Below are 24053 nucleotides of genomic sequence, written 5' to 3'. Positions count from 1 at the left end.
GAGCTTAGATTTAATAGATTTAATAGCCTTGTCCTTACTGGACTTGCTGGACTCCCCTTTAGAATCTTTATACTTATTGCCTCTTAAATTGTATCCAGCCTCTGGCTCGTAACCCCCCTTATCGTCGCCTCCATCTTCCTTTTGCACTTGGACCAGTGTTGGCTCTCCCACTTTCAATGCCCTCTCATCCGTGGTCTCTTTCGCCTCTACCTCTACCTCCAGGGTGGCAGCAGCGACCTCGCATCGTCCCAACAGCAAGCCTCGGATGTGGCGTCCTCGTCTGAGCTCCAGGGCGGCCAAACTCCACACCAAGCCGACAACCGGCACCGGGACACCCCCCGTCTCTCCTCTTGCCGACAGCTAAACACAGCGGCTGCAGAACTCCTCTCCGCGGCATCCGCATTCAGACACGCCCCCTCTAGACCCATCGAGCACCGAGGAAGCAGGTCAAAAAGTAAGCACTGGTTTTCTCCGCGTTCAAATTAATTGCCGAATTTCCAGGCGCTAAATTTCCAATCTATATGCAGTCTAAGAACTGAACCGCATTAAAAAAACCGGCATAATCTTAGTGAAGTAGGTTTTCAACGGGAGCTCATGAACAGAGCACCGCAATGCTTTTTCAGCGTATTGGGTTAAGGGCAACACACCATTTCGCTTTTTCCCAAACTGACACAGAAAATTTGTGGCAAATAATTAGCACTTTATTTGTAATTTATACCTCCCTTTGTGGTCAAATATCAAAGAGTCATCTCTGTGCTAATTATTCAAATCTAAGTCTCCAAAAAATTATGGTAAGCAATATTGGACAAATGACGTCATGGCCCAGAGATCTAGTTCCTACGGAGGGCAGGTTACGGAGATGACCATGCAGCACAAGGGCTTCTCTTCGAAAGAGGAAGGCAAAGCAGCGTTGAAGTTGCAGAGCAGGTAATGTGCTAACTCTATCATCAAAGAGACTGTCCCAAAGGATATTTTGTCAGTGCATTATTTCCACTAACAAACAATACCTCAAGGCAATAAGCCTCTTGAATACAAAAATATGTCTTCAAGACTGAGACTGATTGTGAGTTGATGCCCAGTGGTGGAGGATATTCCCTCTCCCGTCCTGGCATACTACGGTCTGTCAAATTTAGAGATGAATGCCAGACCAGGAGTCATCTCTGTATTATGAAAGCAACTGTCATAAAGCCTAACGGTGGTTCCTTAGAAAAATTTAGTGCACTGCCACTGTCGGTTTTACAGCCATTCAGCAAACATTTTCATTTGTTTGGTTTTCAAAAACAAACTTCCCAAGCAGTAGCTTGTTTCAGAAAATTTTAAAAACTACTGGCCCCTCCACATCCTGGGGCTGGTAGTCTTCTCCCAAGGTGTGGTAGTCATTATTGTTATTTCATGCCCCTCACTACTAGGTTTTTCCTGGTGGTTTTGGACAGGAAAAAAGGCATTACACTATTCAACCTAAATAGGGTGGGCGGTGAAATGTCCTTCCTCTGATGGACACCTACACCATTGGGCATCTGAGGACATTTTCCATTGCTGAAGCCAACAGGGTGCATGGTCGACAGAAAACGTAAAGTCCTCCTGTCTATAAATGAGGTGGTAAACCTTGGGTTGGCAGACTGTGTACTCTATGACGTTTGTGAAGGAATATCCTGTCTACACACTCTAAATCAGGTCCTGAAACACTAACTTTGATGCAAAAACTTTCAGCAGTTGACAAAAGTATAGAAAGGAAAATACTTTCCGGGTCAAAAGACATACAGGCACATGCATCAAGGTAGGATTTTGCGAGTCCTTAATTGTGATAATTAAGGAATCACAATTAAGGACTCGCAAAAGCCTATGCATGTAGAAATTGCTATAAAAATAGCGATTCCTACACATTCCTTATTTGCTACTCGCAGATTGCGGGTCGCAAGTAAGGAATGGCTGAACCATTCATTCCTATGGGCCTACAGGCCCATAGAAATGAATGGGAATATGCATGCGCAATTTGCGAGTACCAATAGGTTCTCGCAAATTGCGCATGCAATTTCAGGGTGCTAAGGTTTCAAAAGGACACCCTGTTGCACCCCTGAAATTGATCTGTGCAAATATGTTGCACACACACATGCCCTAAGGGCATGTGTGTGCGCAACATGAAACTTTGACAAATGCACAAAAGTGAATTTTTAAAAGTTTTTGAAAATTACCATGAAGTTCAACATCATGGTAATTGGCGGCCCCTATTAGCGAAATCGCGATTTTTTTACTTTAACTCCTTCCACGCTCATGACGAGCTCAGCTCGTCATGAGTTACGCCTGTCGTACGCTCATGACGAGCTGAGCTCGTCATGTAACGCGGCTTTTCGCAAATGTTAGCGCACAGCGGGAAAACCCGCAGCGCGCATGGGGTTTATGCATTGCATTTAAGGAATCTCAATTTGCGATTCCTTCAATGCAAACACAATTTAAGTAATCACAATTTAGAGATTACTTTAAATTGCGATTTTTGCATTTGGCATGATGCATCCCAAATGCAAAACTACCGGTCACAAAGGGGCAGATTCTGAGAAATAGATACCAGCAACATTAAGATAAACCCAGCTGACTCTACTCAAAAGATCTGGGTTGAAAACTGAAGAAAGGGAAAATCACTGAGACGACCAAGGATACTCCGAAAAAATAGAAGGCTGAAAAGGTACATGGACCTTTTGGCATCGACAAGCAAAAAAGATGCCCGAGGACTAAAAATGCAACACTTCTACATAAAATGAGTATTTTGGTCAAATGCCTGCCTAAAATTATCTTCATACACAGTCATCAGATAGATCATGCTGGGTTAGTGTTGCACAACCATGACCAGTTAGGAATCTGGTTTTAAGCTGATGGTGCAACCAAATTTAATTGACGCCCCACTGAATGAATAATATTTGCACACCAAATGTGCTGATGAGTCCACAGAAAACAAGCTTTGGCATAGCCAATAGGTCTACCCCGAAACTGGTCCGAGGATGCCTGTTTCCGATGCAGGGAGGACCTGGTCTGTCAGTTCAGGCTGGACTGTTCCCCTGAGGAGCAGGGTCAAGACTGATTTACATATGGCTAGGTCCAAACTTGGGCGGCGTGGTGAGCCAAAAGACAACACCAAATCTGTGCCTGGGGGTGAATGTTTGATTTGTTCAGCATTCCATCCATCATTTGTTATTTTTGATTTTGTCACCCCAGGTGGGAGGGGTATGCCCAGACGGGTCCCGTGCTCACTGTTCCACTGGGTTCAAGCTAGCCTGATTTATGGTGATACCCCAAAATCGGTGCCAGGATCCTTGTTTCTGTTCCAGGGAGGACCTGGTCTGTCAGTTCAGGCTGGACTGTCCCATGGAGAGCATGGTCAAGACTGATTTGCATATGCCTGGGTCCAAACTGAGGTGGCGTGGTGAGCAACGAAACAATGGATTAAAAACAGATCTTTGACTGAGGGTGAATGGTTGATTTGTCAGCATTCCGTCCATCATTTTTTCTTTTTGGTGTTATCTCCTTAAGTGGGAAGGGTATGCCCAGTGTATACACATCTTTATGATTTAAACTCCATTATATGTCATGTTGGATAGGAAATGCATTGGGAGAGAGCCCTTCTCTTTGAAGGTGATGAATCTTTACAGCTTTAGGTGTATTCTGTAGACGATTCCTATCTTGTTTCAGTTACGTATTATTTGAATTTGTTTAAATGTGGCGCTCTGAATCCTGAATTTGTTGTGCTGCCAATATAAACATGAACAAAAGCTCTTACAACATGCAAGTCATCGGTGAGTCCTGACTCTGTTCTGACCAGTTGCGCCGTGCCTTGCCTAACCACGCCCCTCCAGACCAAGCGCAGAGAGCACAGAGGTTGCGGATCGCCGACCGCCGAATCACCGGAGCACTGTGTGGTGGTGCGGAGCAAGGAGCAAGGAGCGCGGGAAATCGGCGCTGGAGATACAGTTTAGCCCGTGTTTAACGGACCCCTGCCACAGGCGGACAATCGGGATAACGGGCAACAGACCCCCTCCCAAGCCGTGGACTGTCGTGAGGCCGGCGGGAGGAGCGGAGTGTGACGAGGGGAGCGGGAGCAGGAGCCGGGCGGGAGCCGCTGCGAGCAGGGAGACTCGCCAAGTGCGTGATGCCATTAAGAAGGCAACCTCTGTAAGAGATCCCAGCGGACCGAGAGCAGCCAAGCAGCCCCTCCCAGGTAAATCGCGGACAACAAGCTGAACCAGCCGTATCCAAAAGGCAGTCCAAAAGTCAGCCCATTGCGAAGCTTAGGAGCCGGAAGCAGGCAATAAAGGGAGTGGAATTCATGCTCCGGCCATCAAAAGAAAGTATAAACAACATCAGAAAATACCCTTAGAGAATTATTCTCGGTAGAATTATAAGCGGGGCAAGGCAACAAGGCAGCAGGCGGTAGGCAACCGAGGCAGAACAGAGGTAAGTGAATAATTTTTTATATTTTTTATTGAAAGTAAAAATTAAAATAATATTTAAGCATACCACCTTAGTATATCAGTTGCTGCATAGAAATGGCACCCAAAAGAGGCCAAAAACTACCGGATGAACATGGAAGGAGTAAATCATTGGAAGGCTCAAAATCCCTCAATGAAAGCCTGGAAAGCCTTGCTTCTTCTATGGAAAATAATAAAGGGGCACGAAAGAAAAAGAAAGTCAAAAGAGCGACGAAGACGGCCCAGAAGGGAAAAAAAGGTGGTAATCAAACAACCATCAAACAGAAAGAGAACACAGCAGCGCTAAAATCTATAAAGGAATTTGTAGGTAAACATTATAGAACTTTAAACCCAGCAGTAGCGTCTGTCTTAGATGAAGAAATAGCGGAAATTGGCGGAGAAATCGGGGAAAAATTAGGCTGGCCAGATGAAAACCAGAGTCGGTCAAACCAAGGAGATCCCCAGGAAGAAGCCAACCCTGATAACGAGGAAGGCGGTGTGATCCTTAAATCCTTAAACCTGACACTACAGAGTCAAAATCACCAAATCTCGGCCCCTCGCCTTTCATCTTCACCGAAAATGTTCTCTTTGATGTCAGTAGGGACTGATGGCCATAGGGGAAACGATGACCAGAACCAGAGTATCATCTGGGGAGGAGCTCCGGACCAACTTCTACAACAGCAACTACGACAAAAATCCCCAATACGACAAGAGTGCTTAAGGACAAGCTATCCAGCAAACCCAAGCAGAAATATCACACAGGTCTCGGTGCTCTCGGAAACTCCAACATCCTCCTTGATGGAGTTAATCTTGTTAATGCAGAGAGCGCTCCAAGGAATCTTGGAAGTAACCCTATCAAACAACGGAGTAATGAAGGCACAGAAACAACACTTAAAGAAAATAGAAGAAGAACTTGGAGAAATAAAGTGCCAATTGCCAAGTAGGGTAATGCCAACAGACACAGTCCTACCAAACAAGGAAAGTGATAGGACAGTATCGGAAGAAGAAAGCTTGGTTTTACTCGAAAGGATGCCCAAATCTGCAGAACAAGCAGAAAAGGAGGTATTAGAACCCGCGAACAACGTGTACATATCAAGAAGACCCATGCTGATAAAAAGGCGAGGAGGGTATGTTACACTCGGGACTAGGAACAGGAAGGAAAAAACTAGGAAAATGAACCATGTCGGAACAAGAAAAGAGAAGGAATCAAGGAAAGGGAGGGTGGATCCAGGATTAAATGCCTTAGCCCCAATATTTATAACACAAAGACCTGTACAGGTGGCGGCAAAAACTCCAATGTCCCCTAAATCTGTGAGAGTACCAAAGAAAAAACAATCACATAGGGAGGCAACAGAGATTCTCCCCTCCACCCGTATGACGAGTCAAAGCGTAAGGCTATTGGATGATCCGGCCACAAATCAAAGGTGTATAAGACCACAGATACATGAAGAACCCAATATAAGAATCAAAAGCCGGAGAGAAGGAAGAACACTCACCAGCCATCAGCAGAATGAATTAAACATGAACTCATACGAGAGAGATGACAACAAATGGGTATTCCTGGACCTGTTACTAGCAGGGAGGAAAGGAAAGTCTGGAAGAAACATTAACCCCCCGAATAGGGCACAGGTTCTGTCGGTATTTTCAAAATGCGCTAGTCTGAGGGGGATCGGCACTAAAGACCTGCAGCAGGTTGGTTTTGTAGAAAACAAGCAAGGAAAGGAAATAACAAAAATCACATTATACTCAGACTTGGTAAAAAGGGCAATCCTGAATGCCACAAAGGAGATAACGCATCAAGGATTAAAGATTATCCCAGAGAGAGATATAAAACCTGTGAAAGATAATAATTTCTTAAAACAACATGCCGGGCTCCAGAAGAGACAAGTATTCCTATATAAAGAAACAAAAAGTGATCGGAACTCTCTGAACATTATAATTGAAAACACAGGTAATGATTCCTCATGGGGGAACTGGTCGTCTAACAGCACCCACACGGAGGAAAGTATCGAAAGGAATACAGTGGCTACAGATGAGGAAGGAGAGCTGAGTGACGTCGAATAGGATAAAGGGGGTCCGCATGACCTAGGTCTCTTGTCTTGGAACGTAAATGGGCTAGGAAATGAACAAAAATGGGAATACATAAAGGAATCCATAAACAAAGTAGACATTGCCTGCTTGCAAGAGACCTGGTTATGCGACGATACCCCAACCTTTGACGGTTATGCCCAGATACATCAGCCGGCCATAAAGAAAAATCGTGGGAGGCCCTCTGGGGGCCTCATGACCTTGGTATCAACAAGAGTAATGAGGGAAATAAATCTGTTGAACACAAAATGTAAATGGGTACAATCAAGCAGAATTGAACTCTTGACGGTGGATCTAAAATACAAAATGATGATTTTATTGAATGTATATATGCAGTGGGAAAATGGGGAGGAGTATGAAAGGGAAAGGAGGTTTTTTAAGGAGGATGTTGACAGTATTTTAGAAAAATACTCCGCAGATACAATAGTGATATTGGGGGACTTCAACCATAAACTAAACCCAAGAAAAGCAGACCTTTATAATAGGGAACAGCTAGAGGCATACGGTATAAACCCGGCAAGGTTCCCAGTAGGGGAAACCTCGAAACAAGACCAGGAATTAATACATATCTTAGGAGGCAGGGGTTTTCACTGTGTTAATGGAAGAATAGAATCAGATACACCAGCAGGAAAAACGTTTATTCAAGGGCAGCAGAACTGCCCAATTGACTATATATTCCTGCAGGCCTGGAATTTTTACCAGATAAGATCCTTCAAGTTAATTCAAAATGTGATGAGTGATCACAAACTCCTCCATATAGTAATAACGGGGGGTAGGAAACTACAGAGAGAAACAGTGATAAACCAGGCGGTTGAGTACCCCAAACGAGTGACGACACGTCTAACTGAGGAATATCTGGAAAAAGTTAAGGCCAAGCAAATAAAAATGGCACCTGCCAATTTTGAAAATAAAAAACTGGAATGGTTCATCTTAAAATTAGAAGAACTGGTTCAATGCCTCAAGTTAAACCTAAAAAGAGAAGATCCCAATAGGGTAAAACAAAGAAATTATGGTAAAGGCTTCTCAGTAGAATGTCAAAAAAAGAAAAGGGAGATAAGAGCAACACAGAGGAAACAAAAAAAGACCTTTACACAAGAGAGACAGGATCTCCTGGTAAAACTGAAAAAAGAATTCAAGCAAATGGTACTCTCTACTAAAAGGTTACATAAAGAAAAATGTTGGTTAGAACTTTTGGAAGCCATAGAGAATAAAAATCGAAGGAAATTCTGGCAACTAGTAAAGACAGCATCTGGCACTTCAGAGGGCGAATTAAACTGTGTGGTGAGTGAGGCAGCATGGGATACATACATAAGGGAACTGTACGGGGCAAGGACTCCCAGTCAGGAGATGGAGACTAAATTATGGCAAGATATTTCTGAAAATTTTCTTGCCAAATTTAACGAAGAACAAGTAGAGCTCACAATAAAAGAACTCAAGCTAACCCGGGCAGCAGGCCCAGACAATCTGCCTGCAATAATTCTGAAGACCGAGGTTACATGGTGGGCAAGTTTCCTGGCCAATATGTTTCAGGTAGTGCTAAAAGATGGCGCAATGCCTCTAACCTGGAAGGGGGCCATAATCAGGCCGATACATAAGAAAGGGAGCAAAGAGGAGCCAAGAAACTATCGGCTGATTAACCTCCTAGATATTGGAGAGAAAGTGTTCTCTAAAATCGTTTTAAAACAACTGAATACATGGGTAGAAGAGTGCCACATAATCCCCATAGAACAGGGTGGATTCAGAGCAGGCCACTCGACAATAGACCACGGGTTTGCACTATGGGCGTTGGCGAGGAAGTCAACGGAACAGAACGGCAAACTATGCTGCTGTTTCGTCGACTTCAAAGCAGCCTTTGATTCTGTAGATCGGGCCTGCCTATGGGAGACACTAAAGAGACTAAATATCCCGACAGATCTCTTGACCATAATAAAAGAACTACACAGGGAAAACTGGGGGCAAGTAATTAAAGATACGAGGGGCTCCCTAACTCCCAAAATACCCATAGCTAATGGGTTAAGACAGGGCTGCGTGCTGGCCCCCCAGCTTTTCTCTATCTACTTGTCAGATCTCCCGGCCTATTTAGAGGTGGAGGGCAGTGCCAGTCCAAAAATGGATGGGAACAAAATCCCATGCTTATTATATGCGGATGATCTGGTGATAGTAGATCAGACCGAGAGAGGCCTCCAAAGGAAGCTTAATGCCTTTAATACCTACTGTGCTGAAAATTTTTTGACCATCAACTTGGATAAAACAAAAACCCTATGTTTCGGGAAAAAGCTAAGTAGATTTAGCTGGTACATAGGGGACCTTAAATTAGAGACAGTAAATGAGTACTGTTACTTGGGTATTTGGTTCGATAGGACACTAAATTGGAGCACCCATTTAGAAACGCAAAAAGCAAAGGCTCTCTCCTCCATTTGCGGACTTAAAAGGTTCAATAGGGAATATGGTGAGATGTCACACCGGCCAATGCTCAGAGCTTTTGAGGCAATGATCCCCCCCCAAGTTCTCTATGGCGCAGAGATCCTTTATTTGAGCGGTAAGGGATCCTGGGACGTCATAGAGGGAAATTGCATAAAAAGGCTCCTATCACTTCCTAAATCTGCTATGATTCAAGCCATCAGAACAGAAATAGGTACAAAGTCCTGGGCGATATTAACCCAGATGGCTGTGATCAGATTCTGGAAGAGATTAGAAGACCCTGAAACAAAAAAAGTGGCATACTGGTGTCGCAAAGAAATCCAGAAAAGCGAGCTAAAATGGGCGAAGTCCAGTAGGGATAAAGTGAAGGGAATCTGTAACACTCTTGAGCTCGACTGGGACCTGAGCTCATTGCAAATCACTAGTACCAAAGGTGAATTGAAGCAAAGAGGGAAAGAAGTCTCGAAATTGCTTGATAGAGGCTATTTAAGAAAGAAAAAATCAGTGGTACATATGCTAAATGCGTGGTCCCTTGAGAATTGGTTCCCCTACCTCGACAGATTACCCAATTGCGGATACAGGCAAGAGATCCTCAGAATTAGAATCGGGATCAACCCATGGTTAATAAACAGAGACCTGAATGCAAAAATGTTAGATAAGGAAGGTCACTGTAAGTGTTACTTGAGGACAAAGGGAGACCCGCTGCATATCTTGTTAGACTGTTTTACACTCCTAGACCTTAGGAAACTTTTGTTGCGTCCTGTCTTCATAAAATATGATGTAAAAACAAGATCACAGGCAGCCAGTCTCTTAACAGAAATCCCCTACATTGATATCGCAATTGCCCTCGGGAAATTTTTAAAGGTGTCTCTGACGGCACTGAGAGATACAGAATAACAGGTAGTACTGTATGAGTTTTTAGCAGATTGTAACTGTACGGAGTAATAAGAATAGGAATAGGTTTTATTAGACAAATTGAGTTTTAAGATAACTGTAAATTTTACTGATTTTTTGTATTTTTGATAATGGTGTGTACGAACCTCGCTTATGGACAAAGTTTTAAAAATAATAAGTCATACTCCATTCTGTGCTATTCTAATTGCATTGTTTAAAGACTACGGTCATAATAAACATATATTTTGACTTGACTTGACTCTTACAACATGGTTAATCTTTCCTGTACACAGGACCTGACCTTTGATCTGGGAGATCCGGTGAAGTGGGAATTCATGCTGCTTGGTACTGCAAAACCCCTTTTGTCCATTCCTGATATGGAGGAGGAAGAAGAACCTGCTGGCGAAGAAGATGATGACTCGGTAAGCAAATCTTGTGTCTAAGGAGGTGAAATGTGTACTGATAGTGGAGGCTTAAACGATTTACAGTAGTGATGTCATTAAAACACACAAGGCAAAGTACAGATAATGAGCAGGGCGTTTACCATTCATTTGGGTTATGGGGCACTGAAAGCAGCTGTCATCACATCCCTCCCTCTTCCACATAAAAGCAGGCGCTTATCCTTAAACACTTAGGCCCTCGAAACAAGTGGCGAAATGTCACCTGGAGGAATAACTCTGACACCCACAATTTTCAGTGTCTTCAGTCCCAGAAAAATCAAGTCTGCAAATGTTGTAGCTGATAGATCCAGTCCCAGAGACGGTAGACCATTTTACATGCATTATGGCCAGGGTCCATGGGTGTTGGACCCGGGGTCACCAGTCCACCTAGGGTAGCTTGGCACCAAGTGGAAAGGCCTAATTCCAAGGCTTTGGTGTTGTACTTGCGACACACTTAACACAGTAACTCAGCGCACCCCCACTACAAAAATGACACCACACCGTCTTTAGAAAAGTAGAAAAGCTTTATCTCTTCCTTAAGTTTGATTTCATTTGCATCAGCATTAACATTTCATCATTTTACATTCCGTGTTCCTGTGCCTCTGAAGACATGACATGACATTAAATCCTGTGTTACATGTATTACTAGTAAACCTCAGTTAGCCATAGTTCTGTTCAACAGGATAGATGCAAGAATCCAGTTCAGGTCATAACTCATTTGCTCATTAAAATAGTTAGAGAGGGGCCTAGAACGAATTAGTTGTGAGACACTTCAGTAAAATCACACAGATGGTTACATTAATTATCAAGCAAAGTAATGCCTAGGATGGAGAAGGCAGGTAATTTCATGAAGACATTTCAGCACAAAACAATTATTATTCTTCCACCTCAAGAAAAAGGTCAATGATCATGCGTGTTAACAGGCAAGGTACACATTAATCCTTGGGAGTATTTAGCCTTCAGTTAGTTATTCTGCAATAATCTGGTTCTTGGAGAATTTAGCTGAATCAACAGTTGCCCTCTTTGGTCGTGGATTTCTGTTACCAGGAAACCTCCCCAGTATGATTCTACTGTTTATTGTTTCCACACCCCCACCCCTTTCTTCTCTCTTTCTTCGTGGGGCCAGAAATAACTTATAACTACACCAGTATATCTCGCAGAAGTCTTTGTGAAGTGCTCCTCCCTCCAGCCCCAATCCCCTGCTTACTTCGGGGCTGGTCGTTCTGTCAGTCGAACCGGAATGGCAGTCGGCAAAAGGTTAAGTCTTCCCTGTACCCTAGCCTGAATACTTGTTTGATTGGTCTGTGATGTTCATTATGCTTGATGATGCAACAATAAAAAACAAGTTTAAAAAAAAAAAAAAAAAAAGTCTTCCCCACCGGGGTCCCTGACTGCCGTTGCCCAAATCAGCACAATTAGTCCTCCGGAGGCAGGACGTGCCTCAGACACAGCTTTTCTGGCCGCGCCCGCGCTACTCAAACACCCGCCCATCGGGGAGGAGCCTAGCTCGCGACCGAGATGGCCGCGTTTTAGCTCGGCTCCGTTCAACCACCTGTTTTCTTCGATTATCCTGTATTTCTCCTGCCCCGGGAAGCCCTCCTTGCGGTGTTTCGGTACCGCGGGCACTTTGCGGACACTTACCCGTTGCTCCGGTGATCCTGGGTGCTGTCGATCCTGTGCGGTGGTCCCGCTCGGAGCCTTCGGGGCGGACTGGCCTGGACCTCCTGGCAGCGACGGGACGTTACGGAGCGCGATGGTCGGCCTTTGCTGGCGCTGTGGATCTGGTTGCGGAGGCTGATGTGCGAATAGGCCGGCTGTGCCCGTTGGCGGACCCGACTGGCCTGGGCCTAGGGGTGCGGACGCTGCCTCCTGCGGGGGAGCCTCCTCATTTATCCGGCTTGGTCTCCCCCTTTGTTCCCCGGCCCGGCCATTTTGAATTTTCCGCCCGGGCTCGGAGAACGGGGCCGGCGGCACGAGGGGACCACCGAACATCCTTCTTCTGGTGGGTCTCCTTCCTGCCTTGGGGCGCCCCGACGCAGTTCGGCTAACCTCCTTTTGCTCTGGTGTTGCTCCGGCCGGGGCCCCCGACGACCGAGGGCTTGCTGGGTTTCTAAGATGGCGGCCGACCCTGAGAGTCTCTGCCGGGCCTGGGCGAGCACTGGGGGCCCGCCACACGGCCCGGATGTCGGATCTTGTGAAGGGTTTCCCGCACTTCAAGTTGTCCTGGATGCACTATACTCCTGGCGGACTTCCGTGGCTGCGCCTGTTTCCCCTGTGGAGGCGGACCCATTTTTTGATTTAGGCGGGCCCCCAACGTTGGATTTTGGTTCCTCGTTGCAGGGTACGGCCGGTGTGCTCCTGGTCTCTGTGCCTCCGGCTGAGACCGCATCCTTGAATTGGAGACTCTCCGACGCCCTTTGCCGTCCTGCTTTGTTGCCTTGGCCGCCTGTCTGCGGTCCGTTTGCATCCTGTCCAGGCCTCGATGATCCTTTCTGTCTCTCATCGCGTCGGCTCCCTGGCCGGGGCGCCTGTGCCGACCCAGCTGGGCTTGTCTCGTTGGACTGGTTCATGGAACTGTGCCTGCGGTGCGTAGATTGTACCGTAACTTTTTTATATTCTCCGTATTTTCTTTCAAGTCTCTCCTCCGGACTGCCGCTGGATTTCCTCCTGAACCCTGTGTCCCTCGTCGTTTGGACTTTGTTTGTTTGGATGATTACAACCTTGGACAAAAGCGGACAGGGCTGAAATGACTTATTATATGCGGTAGTCTTGTTTCTGATCTATGACCGACATGTGCTGTTGTGCTGTTGCGTAACTTCGTGAGACTCCTGAAACTTATCCTGATGTCGTTTAACTTCCCGTGGGCTTTGCCTCTCCCCTTTTCGCGGGTGGTGGGATGGTTGCAGATTATCCTGTTTTTGCCCTCTCCCGTGTGTGACGTTTCTTCCTTTCCCTGGCCCTTCTTTTTGCCTTTGTTTCTACCTTGTTTCTTTCTTCTATATTTCGGGTTCTATTTAGGGTGACAGGCACGCTGCTGGGGGGTTGGCCGTAGCCTTCTGCAGGGGTGTAGGGTGGGCTTGAGGGGTGGGTGGGGGGGTCTGTTGTTGTTTTTGGGGGATCTTTTTCCTCCTTTCTTTTCCCTTTTTGGTTCTATGGCCCTTGTGTATCCCTTCTTTCGGGGCTCTGTCTCGTCGTCTGTCCCCCTGGTGTCTTTCTGTGGTATTTTTCCGGTATCACGATGATTCTGATTTGCTGGGTGTGTTTTCTGTATTTTCAATGTCTATTTTATACCGGGTTATGGTTTTCCTGTCTCGTCGCCCGGGGGCGGGTGTTTGGATAAAAGTCCCTTCCTTTCCTTCTTCCCCCTTCCTTTCCCCCCCCCCCCCCTTATGTGGGGTTCCTTTCTTTTATTGGGGGTCCGTTTCGTATTGTTCTTGTATTTGGGTCTTTTTCTGTGCGGTTTGGTGGTACGGGTGGTAGCTGCGGTGGGCGGGCATTGGACGCTGTGTGCGTTGGCCTTTCCTCATGTCTGTTGTTTTGACCGGTGCTTATTGGTATGCCTATTTCGTGTTTGTTTCTCCTGTGTTTTTTTAACGATCATTGTATTGCTGCCCGCCGCGGCCCCGCCCCTTTGGATTGTCTCTTGGCCCGCCATACTCCTGTACTCCCTAACCCGTCCTTTAAAAATAGGAAAACTACCTTTCTAATTCTTATCTCCTGTGATCGCTCTAAGATGCTTGTTCTTTCTCCTGTTTCTTGGCCTTTGTATACTGTGATACTCTGTGCATTGCTCCTGACATTCGGCTCTGTGGTGGCCAGCCCGGTGGGTTGTAGGCCCGTATTTGTGAGCTCTTTCTGTACAATAAAGGTTTTCAAAAAAAAAAAAAAAAAAAAAAAAAAAACACCCGCCCACAAGGAAGGACAACTCCACCCTTGGCCTCCTCTAATCCTGCCTTGCCCCTTCTGATAGATACATCTGCCGTGTGGATTCCTCACCTTGTGAATATCCCCTTGCGTCAGCAACATTCGGAAATTCTTTTTGTAGCTTCGCGCCGACGTGGACTCGGACGTCACAGAGGCACGGCATCGCTCGCGACTCCGCTGACGTCACCGACGCCTACAATAGGCCCACGCCGGCGTGATGACATCAGTTCCCTTTTTTCCGCGTCGTCGACGCTAACGGTTTTCTGGGATCGTCTGTAGCCTTTACTGTAACTTTGTTACTATCTAAATTTCTAGTGTCTTTGTCTTCTCGTTTTCATCATGACTTCGAAGAAGACTGGATTTAAAGCTTGCGGAGAATGTAACAGAATAATGTCCATTACAGATCCGCATGAATGCTGTTTGTGGTGTCTGAGCTCCGACCACGACGTCGAGGACTGCCAATCCTGCAAGAAGATGACACCAAAGGCCCTCCGAGAGAGAGAAGCAAAACTTCTGGTTGCTAAGTTTAAAGGAAAAAAAAGAAAAGAAAAAATCAAGATCGCGAACTCGTCGTTCGAAGTCAAGATCTCGATCGAGGTCGCGATCGGATTCGTCATCAGCACATGCTTCGAGGTCTTCTAGAAAGAAGCATAAGAAGAGAACCCATGAATCCCGACATCGGTCGAGGAAGGAGTCGGGTTCCAAGCCGAAGTCACAAGTAAAACTGATTGAAAAGGTAGTTTCGTCGGCTTCGGAGATCACGATGTCGAGGTTGAAGCATCGCATGCGAACTCTCCGAGTCACCGAAGCGGAAGTGTGCTCCATCTCCGGACCCATCACATCCTTCAGGTCGGGAGGATGAAGGTGAGGAGGAGGAGGAGGTTGGTGAGGGTGGAGCTCGGATGCCCGAAGGTAGTACGACTCCGGTACACCAACCTGAAGAAGAGGTCGACGTCGTTTCGACTCCACGTCCTCAAGAGCAACCTGGGGGTTCATACCCAGCCTTCCCGGCTCCAGGTCAAGACCCTTCGCAATTCCTGAATGCGATGTTCGGAATTTATTCAAGGGCTATGTATCCCTCTGGGGCTCCTACTGGTCCTATGGGTCCTATGGCATATGGTTTGGGTGTTCCTCATTCCTATGCACCTGCGCCCTTTATGCCTTTTATGCCGGCTCCGGCGCCGCATTGGCATTATCCGACTCCGGCGAGGCCTTCGACACCGAAGCCATCGACGCCGAGAGCGATTCCTTCGACTCCAGTTCCATCAACTATGATGCCGAACCCTGAGCGACGTCGTGAATCTCTTCCTCGTCCGACGTCGAGTTCGACGCCGGTTCCGGCTCCGTCGGAGTCGATTGCGGATCCGACGGCTTCGAATGTGAAGATGAGATCCAGGCGTGAAGCCCAAAGATGGATGGATGAGGAGAGATATAGAGAGGAAAATCTAGAGGAAGGCGAGCTTCATGATTCTGAGGACCCTTTTGAGGACCTATCTGTAGCTAGTGGCCTTGAACTGTCACCTGAATGGGATCTTGTTTCGGTTTCTTATGAACCCTCAAAAGATGTGACACCTTATCATGTGGTGATAAAGAAAGCTGCAAATTTATTGAACATTTCTCTACCATCTGCAGAGTTTAAATCTAATCTGCTTACAGAGGTCCTTCACTCTCCTTCTTCAGTGACTGAACCTTTACTACCTTTTAATGATGCCTTAAAGGAACCAATTTTAGAAATTTGGAAAAATCCTGTATCAGCTCCTGCTGTATCTAGAGCTGTGGCTAGAAGGTATAGAGCAGCTCCTGAGAACCCAGAATTTTTAACATCTCATCCTCTACCGGAGAGTTTGGTAGTGCAGGCTGCCTGTTCCAAGAGATCTACAGGTGCGTTTCTGCAGGTTCCAGCGGAAAAGGAGTCTAGAAAGCAGGATCAGGCTGCTAAGAAGGTCTTTTCATCTGCCAGTATGGCTTTAAAATCCACAAATGCAACCTGCTTAATGGGACGTTATATCCATGCTCTTATGGACTCTGTGAAGCAATTGGTGCCCAAGATACCTGAAGAGAATAGGAAAGACTTTCAGGAAGTTATTTCTGATACTCAAGCTGCAGCAAGACAGGTTATCCAAAGTGGATTGGACACGACTGATTCTGTGGCAAGGATCATGGGTTCTTCTGTTGCGACAAGGAGGGCCACATGGCTTAAATCTAGTGAGTTTTCCACTGATGTCCAAGCTGCACTGATGGATCTTCCTTTTGACGGATCTGGATTGTTTGGGAAGAAGGCAGACACTGCGTTGGAACGCTTTAAAGATAGCAGAGCAACAGCATAGTCGTTGGGCCTTCAGACCAGGGGCACTTTTGCAAGACGCTCAAGAGGATTTGGCAGATCTTCTTTTCGAAACTATAAATCAACCCAACAGCAGCCACAGCAGCAGCAGAACACTTTATACAGAGCTTATAGAGGCAAACAAAGAGCCCGAGCTCGGGCCGTAATGTTTCCTCCTCTTCCTCCTCTTCTCCATCCCAGCCCCCAGCCACAGCAGCAAAGCAGCCCTAGATCCACCATTCTGGATCATGTGGGCCCAGTGGGGGGTCGGCTTACCCATTTTCTACAAGATTGGGAATTGATTACATCGGATCTTTGGGTTCTCAATCTTGTAGAGAATGGGTATACGCTTCCTTTACAAGAGTTCCCTCCCAATTACCCTCCTTGCCAAGGTTATTGTTCGGAGGACCATCTACTTCTCCTGCAAGAAGAAGTCCTGGCTTTGTTTCGAAAAGGTGCGATAGAAGTGGTTCCGGAGCAGGAGAGGGGTCAGGGATGCTACTCCCGGTACTTCCTGATCCCCAAAAAGGATGGCAGGCTCCGGCCAATTCTGGATCTCAGGATCTTGAACTTTTACCTGAAACAGGAAAAGTTCAAGATGCTCACTCTTGCACAGGTTCTTCAAGCGCTGCTGGAAGAAGATTGGATGGTGTCGATCGACTTGCAAGATGCGTATTTTCATATTCCCATCTTGAAGTCGCACAGAAAGTATCTCCGTTTTACGGTTGGGTCGCAACATTACCAGTTTGCGGTCCTTCCGTTTGGTCTTACTACTGCGCCTAGAGTCTTCACCAAGGTGATGGCGGTGGTGGCAGCACATCTCAGGAGGTCGGGGATACATGTGTTCCCGTATCTGGACGACTGGTTGATCAAAGCGGAGTCGCCGGAGAAGGTGCTCCATCATCTGCAAGAGACAACTCAGTTGTTACACAGGTTGGGTTTTTCGATAAATGTTCCCAAATCTCACCTGGTGCCCTCCCAGCGCAACCTGTTCATAGGTGCTGTACTGGACACAACTGTATGTCGTGCATTCCCTCCACCTCAAAGGATTCACGACATACAGGGAATGATTCCTTTGTTCTACAATGGAGCGGTCGTTCCAGTCCTGAAGGTTCTTCGCCTGCTCGGTCTGATGGCTTCTTGTATTCTATTGGTCAACCATGCACGCTGGCACATGAGGGCACTCCAGTGGTGCCTCCGCAGGCAGTGGTATCAGCACAACGGAGATCTCAGGGAGTCAGTGAGGATCTCCAGAGAAACTGCAGCGGATCTGTCTTGGTGGAGCGTGGAAGGCAATCTGTCGCAAGGAAAGCCTTTTCAACTTCCTCCATCGGTGGCCACGGTAATAACGGATGCATCCACTCTAGGGTGGGGTGCTCATCTGGGGGACCTGGAGGTCAAGGGTCTTTGGTCTCCAGAGGAAAGGTTGCTTCACATCAACCTTCTGGAATTACGGGCAATACGTCTGGCACTCAAGGCCTTCCTCCTTTCCCTTCGCGGTCGGTCGATTCACGTCCTGACGGACAACACGACCGCGATGTGGTATGTCGACAAGCAGGGAGGAGTGGGGTCGCAGTGTCTCTGCAAAGAGGCTCTGCGTCTCTGGTCCTGCGTTCAGGACCACCAGATTTGTCTGATGGCAAATCATCTGGCCGGAGTTCTAAACGTGCGAGCGGACAGTCTCAGTCGGCAGTTCTCTGCCGACCACGAGTGGAGGCTCCATCCGGAGGTGGTTCACGACATCTTTCTGATGTGGGGGACTCCTCGGGTGGACCTGTTCGCCACTCGCGAGAATGCTCACTGCCTGTCATTCTGCAGTCTCCAGTATCCGATGCAAGGAGCCTTGGGGGACGCGTTTCAGTTGAGTTGGAACTCACAACTCCTTTACGCGTTTCCTCCCATACCTTTGATTCCTCGGGTTCTGAGGAAAATTCGCCAAGACCGGGCCCAAGTTATATTGATCGCCCCGGATTGGCCAAGAAGGGTGTGGTACTCAGACCTTCTCCACCTCTCCTCTCACCCGCCGCTCCGTCTCCCTCACAGGGCAGACCTCCTCTCTCAGATGGAGGGGCAGGTTCTACACCCCCACCTCCAGACCTTACACCTTCATGCCTGGAGATTGAACGGGGCAACCTGAGTTATTTTTCTCTCCCGCCTGATGTGGTGGATGTCATCTTGTCAGCCAGGCGTGACTCCACTAAGTCCATCTATTCTTATAGGTGGTCACAATTTGTCACTTGGTGTGGGGAGAAATCTATAGACCCTTTGAAAGCCCATTTGTCTGATGTTCTCCAGATTGCCCTTTCTCTGGCGCAACAGGGTCTTGCCGTTGCTACAGTGAAGGGCTATCTTTCAGCGCTGTCGGCATTTCTCTGTTTGCCTGATCAGCCTTCTCTTTTCAAATCTCCTGTGGTTTTGAGATTTTTGAAGGGCCTCACAAATAAGTTCCCTCCTACTCCTTTTATTGTTCCTCATTGGGATTTGAATCTTGTGTTGACCTATTTGATGGGTTCTCCCTTCGAACCCTTGCACAAGTGTCCCTTGAGACTTCTTTCTTTTAAAACGGTCTTCTTGGTTGCAATCACCTCGGCAAGGAGGGTGAGTGAGCTTCAAGCTCTTAGTTTCAAGCCCCCATTCTTGTCCATTCATGCTGAAAGAATGGTTCTCAGGACCAGGGCTGCTTTTCTGCCTAAGGTGGTAACTCCCTTCCATCTAGGACAGTCCATTACCCTTCCTACCTTCTATCCTCCCCCACACCCTTCCAAGGAGGAGGAGAGGCTTCATCGCTTGGACCCAAAGAGAGCTGTTAGTTTCTATCTTGATAGGACTAAAGACTTTCGTATTGACGATCAGCTCTTCGTGGGTTTTGCTGGCTGCAAGAAGGGCAGAGCGGTGCACAAGCGCACACTTTCCAGATGGATAATCTTGTGCATCAAGATTTGCTACTCTCTGGCGGGTAAGGACCCTCCTGAGGGTATTAGAGCACATTCAACTAGGGCAAAGTCTGCAACTTCTGCTTTGTCTAGAGGTGTTCCTGTTGAGGACATTTGCAGAGCCGCGTCTTGGGCCTCCCTCCACACTTTTGCGAAGCACTACTGCTTGGATACCGAGGTGAGGAGGGACGGCCACTTCGCGCGCTCTGTCCTCCAAGATTTCCTGGTATAGCAGAGTGGACACCCTCCTCCGGGAGTGGGGACTGCTGTGGGACTCTATTCACAAGGTGAGGAATCCACACGGCAGATGTATCTATCAGAAGAACAAGTTACTTACCTTCGGTAACGCTTTTTCTGGTAGATACTATATCTGCCTGTGGATTCCTCACTGACCCACCCGCCTCCCCGTTGTCCACTCTTCTATACCAGTGTTTCTGTTATATATTTATTTTGTTGTAAAATGTTTTATTGCATTTGCTTCACACTGTGTGTGTTACCTTGATATGGGTACTGCGTATACTGTGTATATGTCTACTGTCATTGGTCCGTCCGTGTGCCTCGAAGGCACGGAAAAAAGGGCGGAACTGATGTCATCACGCCGGCGTGGGCCTATTGTAGGCATCGGTGACGTCAGCGGAGTCGCGAGCGATGCCGTGCATCTGTGACGTCCGAGTCCACGTCGGCGCGAAGCTACAAAAAGAATTTCCGAATGTTGCTGACGCAAGGGGATATTCACAAGGTGAGGAATCCACAGGCAGATATAGTATCTACCAGAAAAAGCGTTACCGAAGGTAAGTAACTTGTTCTTCCGGCGCTCTCCTCCTCAACGCCGGGGTGGGCCCCATCTTGCCTGGAAACTGGCTTCCTGACGCAGCGCTCTCTGGTGATGCCGGCTCCCCCAGGTTCCTCTCAGCAGGGGACCGGCACGGCAGCAAGGTCAGCTCACGCTCTCTTCACCAGGGACCAGACTGGAGGGCGCTGCTGTTCATGCTCTATGAGAGCAGCGCTTCCCCTCCACCCCAGGAACTCCAACAGCAGGAGCAGGGCCACACAATTACAGCGAGCGCTGAACAGCTCTGAGTCTGCGGCAGTGACACAATAAGTCCCCTGACACGGGAAGCCGATTCAGGTAGGACACATCCGGCAGCGGGGAGTGGGGTTGTGCCGGGCACTGGGTGACAACCGGGGTGAGAGTTTATCTGGCAAAGGTGTTAGCCTCACGCGGTAGGCAGTCCCACTCACCCACACCTGTCGAGTACCCACAGTCTACGTCCTGGCCGCCCCACCACAGGTAGTCTAGGGCCTCTTCCACGTTGCCAAATGAGATGGTTCTGGCTGGGTCAGGTCAATGGGCGGGGGTGGCATCAGCAAGTAGAGATAGCAGCCCCTAGAGGCAATCAAACCCCCCCACAGTGCGCCGACCTCCTCAGTCCACAGCCTTTACTCCAGTTGGATCATTCTCCTCACACAATAACAAAATGGCCGCCCACATTCCACTTTTATAGCCTGGGCCCAGAGTGTCTAGAGTGGACCAGAATGTTCTGGAACCCCTCATGACCACCCTATGGGCCCAAGCTATGAGGTAATCTGGACAGGCCACCTTTTTGTGAAGAGATCCTACTCTTCCTCCATTTTAGAGGAGCACCTGCGCTTCATTGTAAATTAGTAACAATGAATTGCCCAGAGACCTAAGGTAAACACCCAAAAAAATATGTTGTGGCCCAAAAGAAAATGTAAGGCAAAAAGGGAAAGAAAAATAAGGAGGGACCACCCAAAGGGCTGACAGGTCTAACAATGGGTAGCAGCAAAGCCTGCCCTGTCGGACTCCTGCAGCAATATGGGGGAACAGACAGTACACCCCATAGAGACAGGTCACAGCATAGTATGCAATGACTCAAATACCATACCATACTATACAATGACAGGCGATACAATACCATCCCATACAATACAATAACTGGTCATACCAAGTCATACCATACAATATAGTATCAGGCCATACAATACCATGCTATAGAATGACTCGTCATACCACACCATTCTATACAATGACAGGCCATGACATATCACAGTGTACAAAGGCAGGACATACCATAGTATAAAATCACAGGTCATATCATAATATTCAATAACAAGCCCTATAGTACCATACCAGACAACACAACACAATAACAGGCCACACCGTACCCTTACATACCATACGATACTATACAATGACAAGCCACACCATATTGTACTATACAATGACAACCCATACAATACCACACCACACCACAGAATAATAGGCCACCATATCATGTCATACCATACTATACAACAACAGGCCATATCATACCATACTATACGCTGACAGATACCATATCATATTGTACAATGACAGGCCATACCACACCATACTATACATTGGCTGGTCCTACCATACTATACTATACAATGATAGGCCATACCATACTAGACAATGACAGACCATACCATACAGTGCTATACAAAGACAGGCCATACCTTCCTTTAAAATGACATTCAATACCATACTGGACAGTGATAGGTCATACCATACTATTATATACAATGCCAGGCTAACTCACCCATGCTATCCTATCCCATACTATCCAATGACAGGCCATACCATACCCTACCATACTATAGAATGGCAGGCCGAACCATACCATACTGTGCAATAATAGGCCATATCAAACCATATCATACCATACAATAACAGGCCATATCATACCACACTATACCATGACAATTCATATGGTACCATACAATGACAGGCTGCATCATACAATACCATACTATATAGTGACAGGTCATATTATACTATACCATACCATACCAAACCATACTATGCAATGACGGACCATACCATACCATACTATATGCCATACTTTTTGGGAAAATAATTAGGTTCAAAACTCTCTGTGTCGTACATAAAGTAAAATATGCCCAGGGACCGCATATCATGAGTCAATTTATTATGCCACTTAATAAAACACATGCTCTAAGGTCCAATAACCACCTCCTTCTGGCCACTCCTAGAATTAACAGGGCTAGAAGTGGAGGGTGATCGTTCGCCTACTTGACATCCAAACTCTGGGACTTCCGTCCAATTGATCCAAAAGCTAACAAATGTGCCCAGCTTTAGAAAACAACTGAGGACTCATTTGTTTAGATAAGTAGTACGTCATCCTTTCATAATTCCTGTCAGTGCTGGGAAATCTGCTCTGGGTAGCCATGCGCTACATAAGAACTGTAAAATAAAACTACAATGACTAGTCCTATGGAACCATACAATAACAGACCATATCGTACTATACCATACCGTACTATGCAATGACAGACGGTACAATACAGTGCCATACTATAAAATGACAGGCCATACCATACTATACAACAACAGACAGTGCAAAGCCATACTGTACAATGATAAACTATACCATAGTATACAATGAGAGGCCATACTATACAATAAAATGACAGACCATCCCATGTCATACCATACTAAACAACAAAATGACAGGCCATACCATACCATACAATGGCAAGCCATACCATATAATGCCATACTATATAATAACAGGTACTACCATACACACAATGAAAGGCCATACCTTACCATACCATACTCTATGATTGGCCATACCATACAATACTATACAGTGACATGTTAATACATACTTATACTGAACAATGGCAGATTATACCATATCATACCATACAATGACAAGCCATATAATACCAGACTATCCATATACAGGACATAGATGCGATACAATGACAGGCCATACCATACCATACCATAACTGGCCAAACCATACCAAGGCATACTACACCATACCATCCTGTACAAGACAGGACATACCATGCAAAACTATATTATACAATGACACGCCATACCCTACCATACCATACTATATAATAACAGGTCATTTAATATACGGAGCAGTGGCAGGCCGTACCATACCATACAGTTTAATCACAGGTCATTCCATATCATACTATACAATGACAAGCCATACTATACAATGACAGGCCATACGATACACACAGTGAAAGGCCATACTTTAACATGCTGTACTATATGACAGGCCATACATACCATACCACAGAATGACCGGCCATAACATACCATACTATACAGTGATTGGTCATAACACACCATACTAAACAATTCTAGGCCATACCATATCATACTATAAAATCACAGGCCATAAAATACCATATTGTATTAAAGAATGAAAAGCCATATCATACCATACCATACTATACAATGACAGGCCATATGATGACAAACCATGCATTACAATGACAGGCCATGCCATACCATACCATACCATACCATGGCATAGCACACCATATCATATCATATCATGACAGTCCATAGCATACAATACTATACTATAGAAGTGTGTTCTTTCATTATCAGCCATGCTGTTATACAACATGGAGAAAAAAACATTGACAAGCCAAAAGATCTCATGTAGGCAAGACATATTGGCTTGGCCAATGCTTGTTACGAATATGGCCAGATCTTGTTTTTGTATCTTAGGTAAGGAGTCTTTCAGGACTTCAA

The 24053-nt window shown here is 46.5% G+C and overlaps 1 protein-coding gene across 3 annotated transcripts in view; it reads left to right on the top strand.

The window, feature by feature from the left end:
• DRC7 (dynein regulatory complex subunit 7) overlaps positions 1–24053 on the top strand; it is a 323191-nt gene that overhangs the window by 96473 nt on the left and 202665 nt on the right. For all 3 annotated transcript variants that reach the window (XM_078669530.1, XM_078669529.1, XM_078669531.1), the window contains exon 8: positions 10154–10282. In XM_078669530.1, coding sequence (XP_078525656.1) covers positions 10154–10282 — 129 coding nt within the window. The remainder of the gene's footprint in view (positions 1–10153; positions 10283–24053) is intronic.

Source organism: Lissotriton helveticus, chromosome 12 (assembly GCF_964261635.1).
Source record: "Lissotriton helveticus chromosome 12, aLisHel1.1, whole genome shotgun sequence".
Taxonomy (NCBI): Eukaryota; Metazoa; Chordata; class Amphibia; order Caudata; family Salamandridae; genus Lissotriton; species Lissotriton helveticus.
The sequence above is the reverse complement of the archived record's forward strand: the minus strand, read 5'-3'. Positions and strand labels throughout refer to the sequence as shown.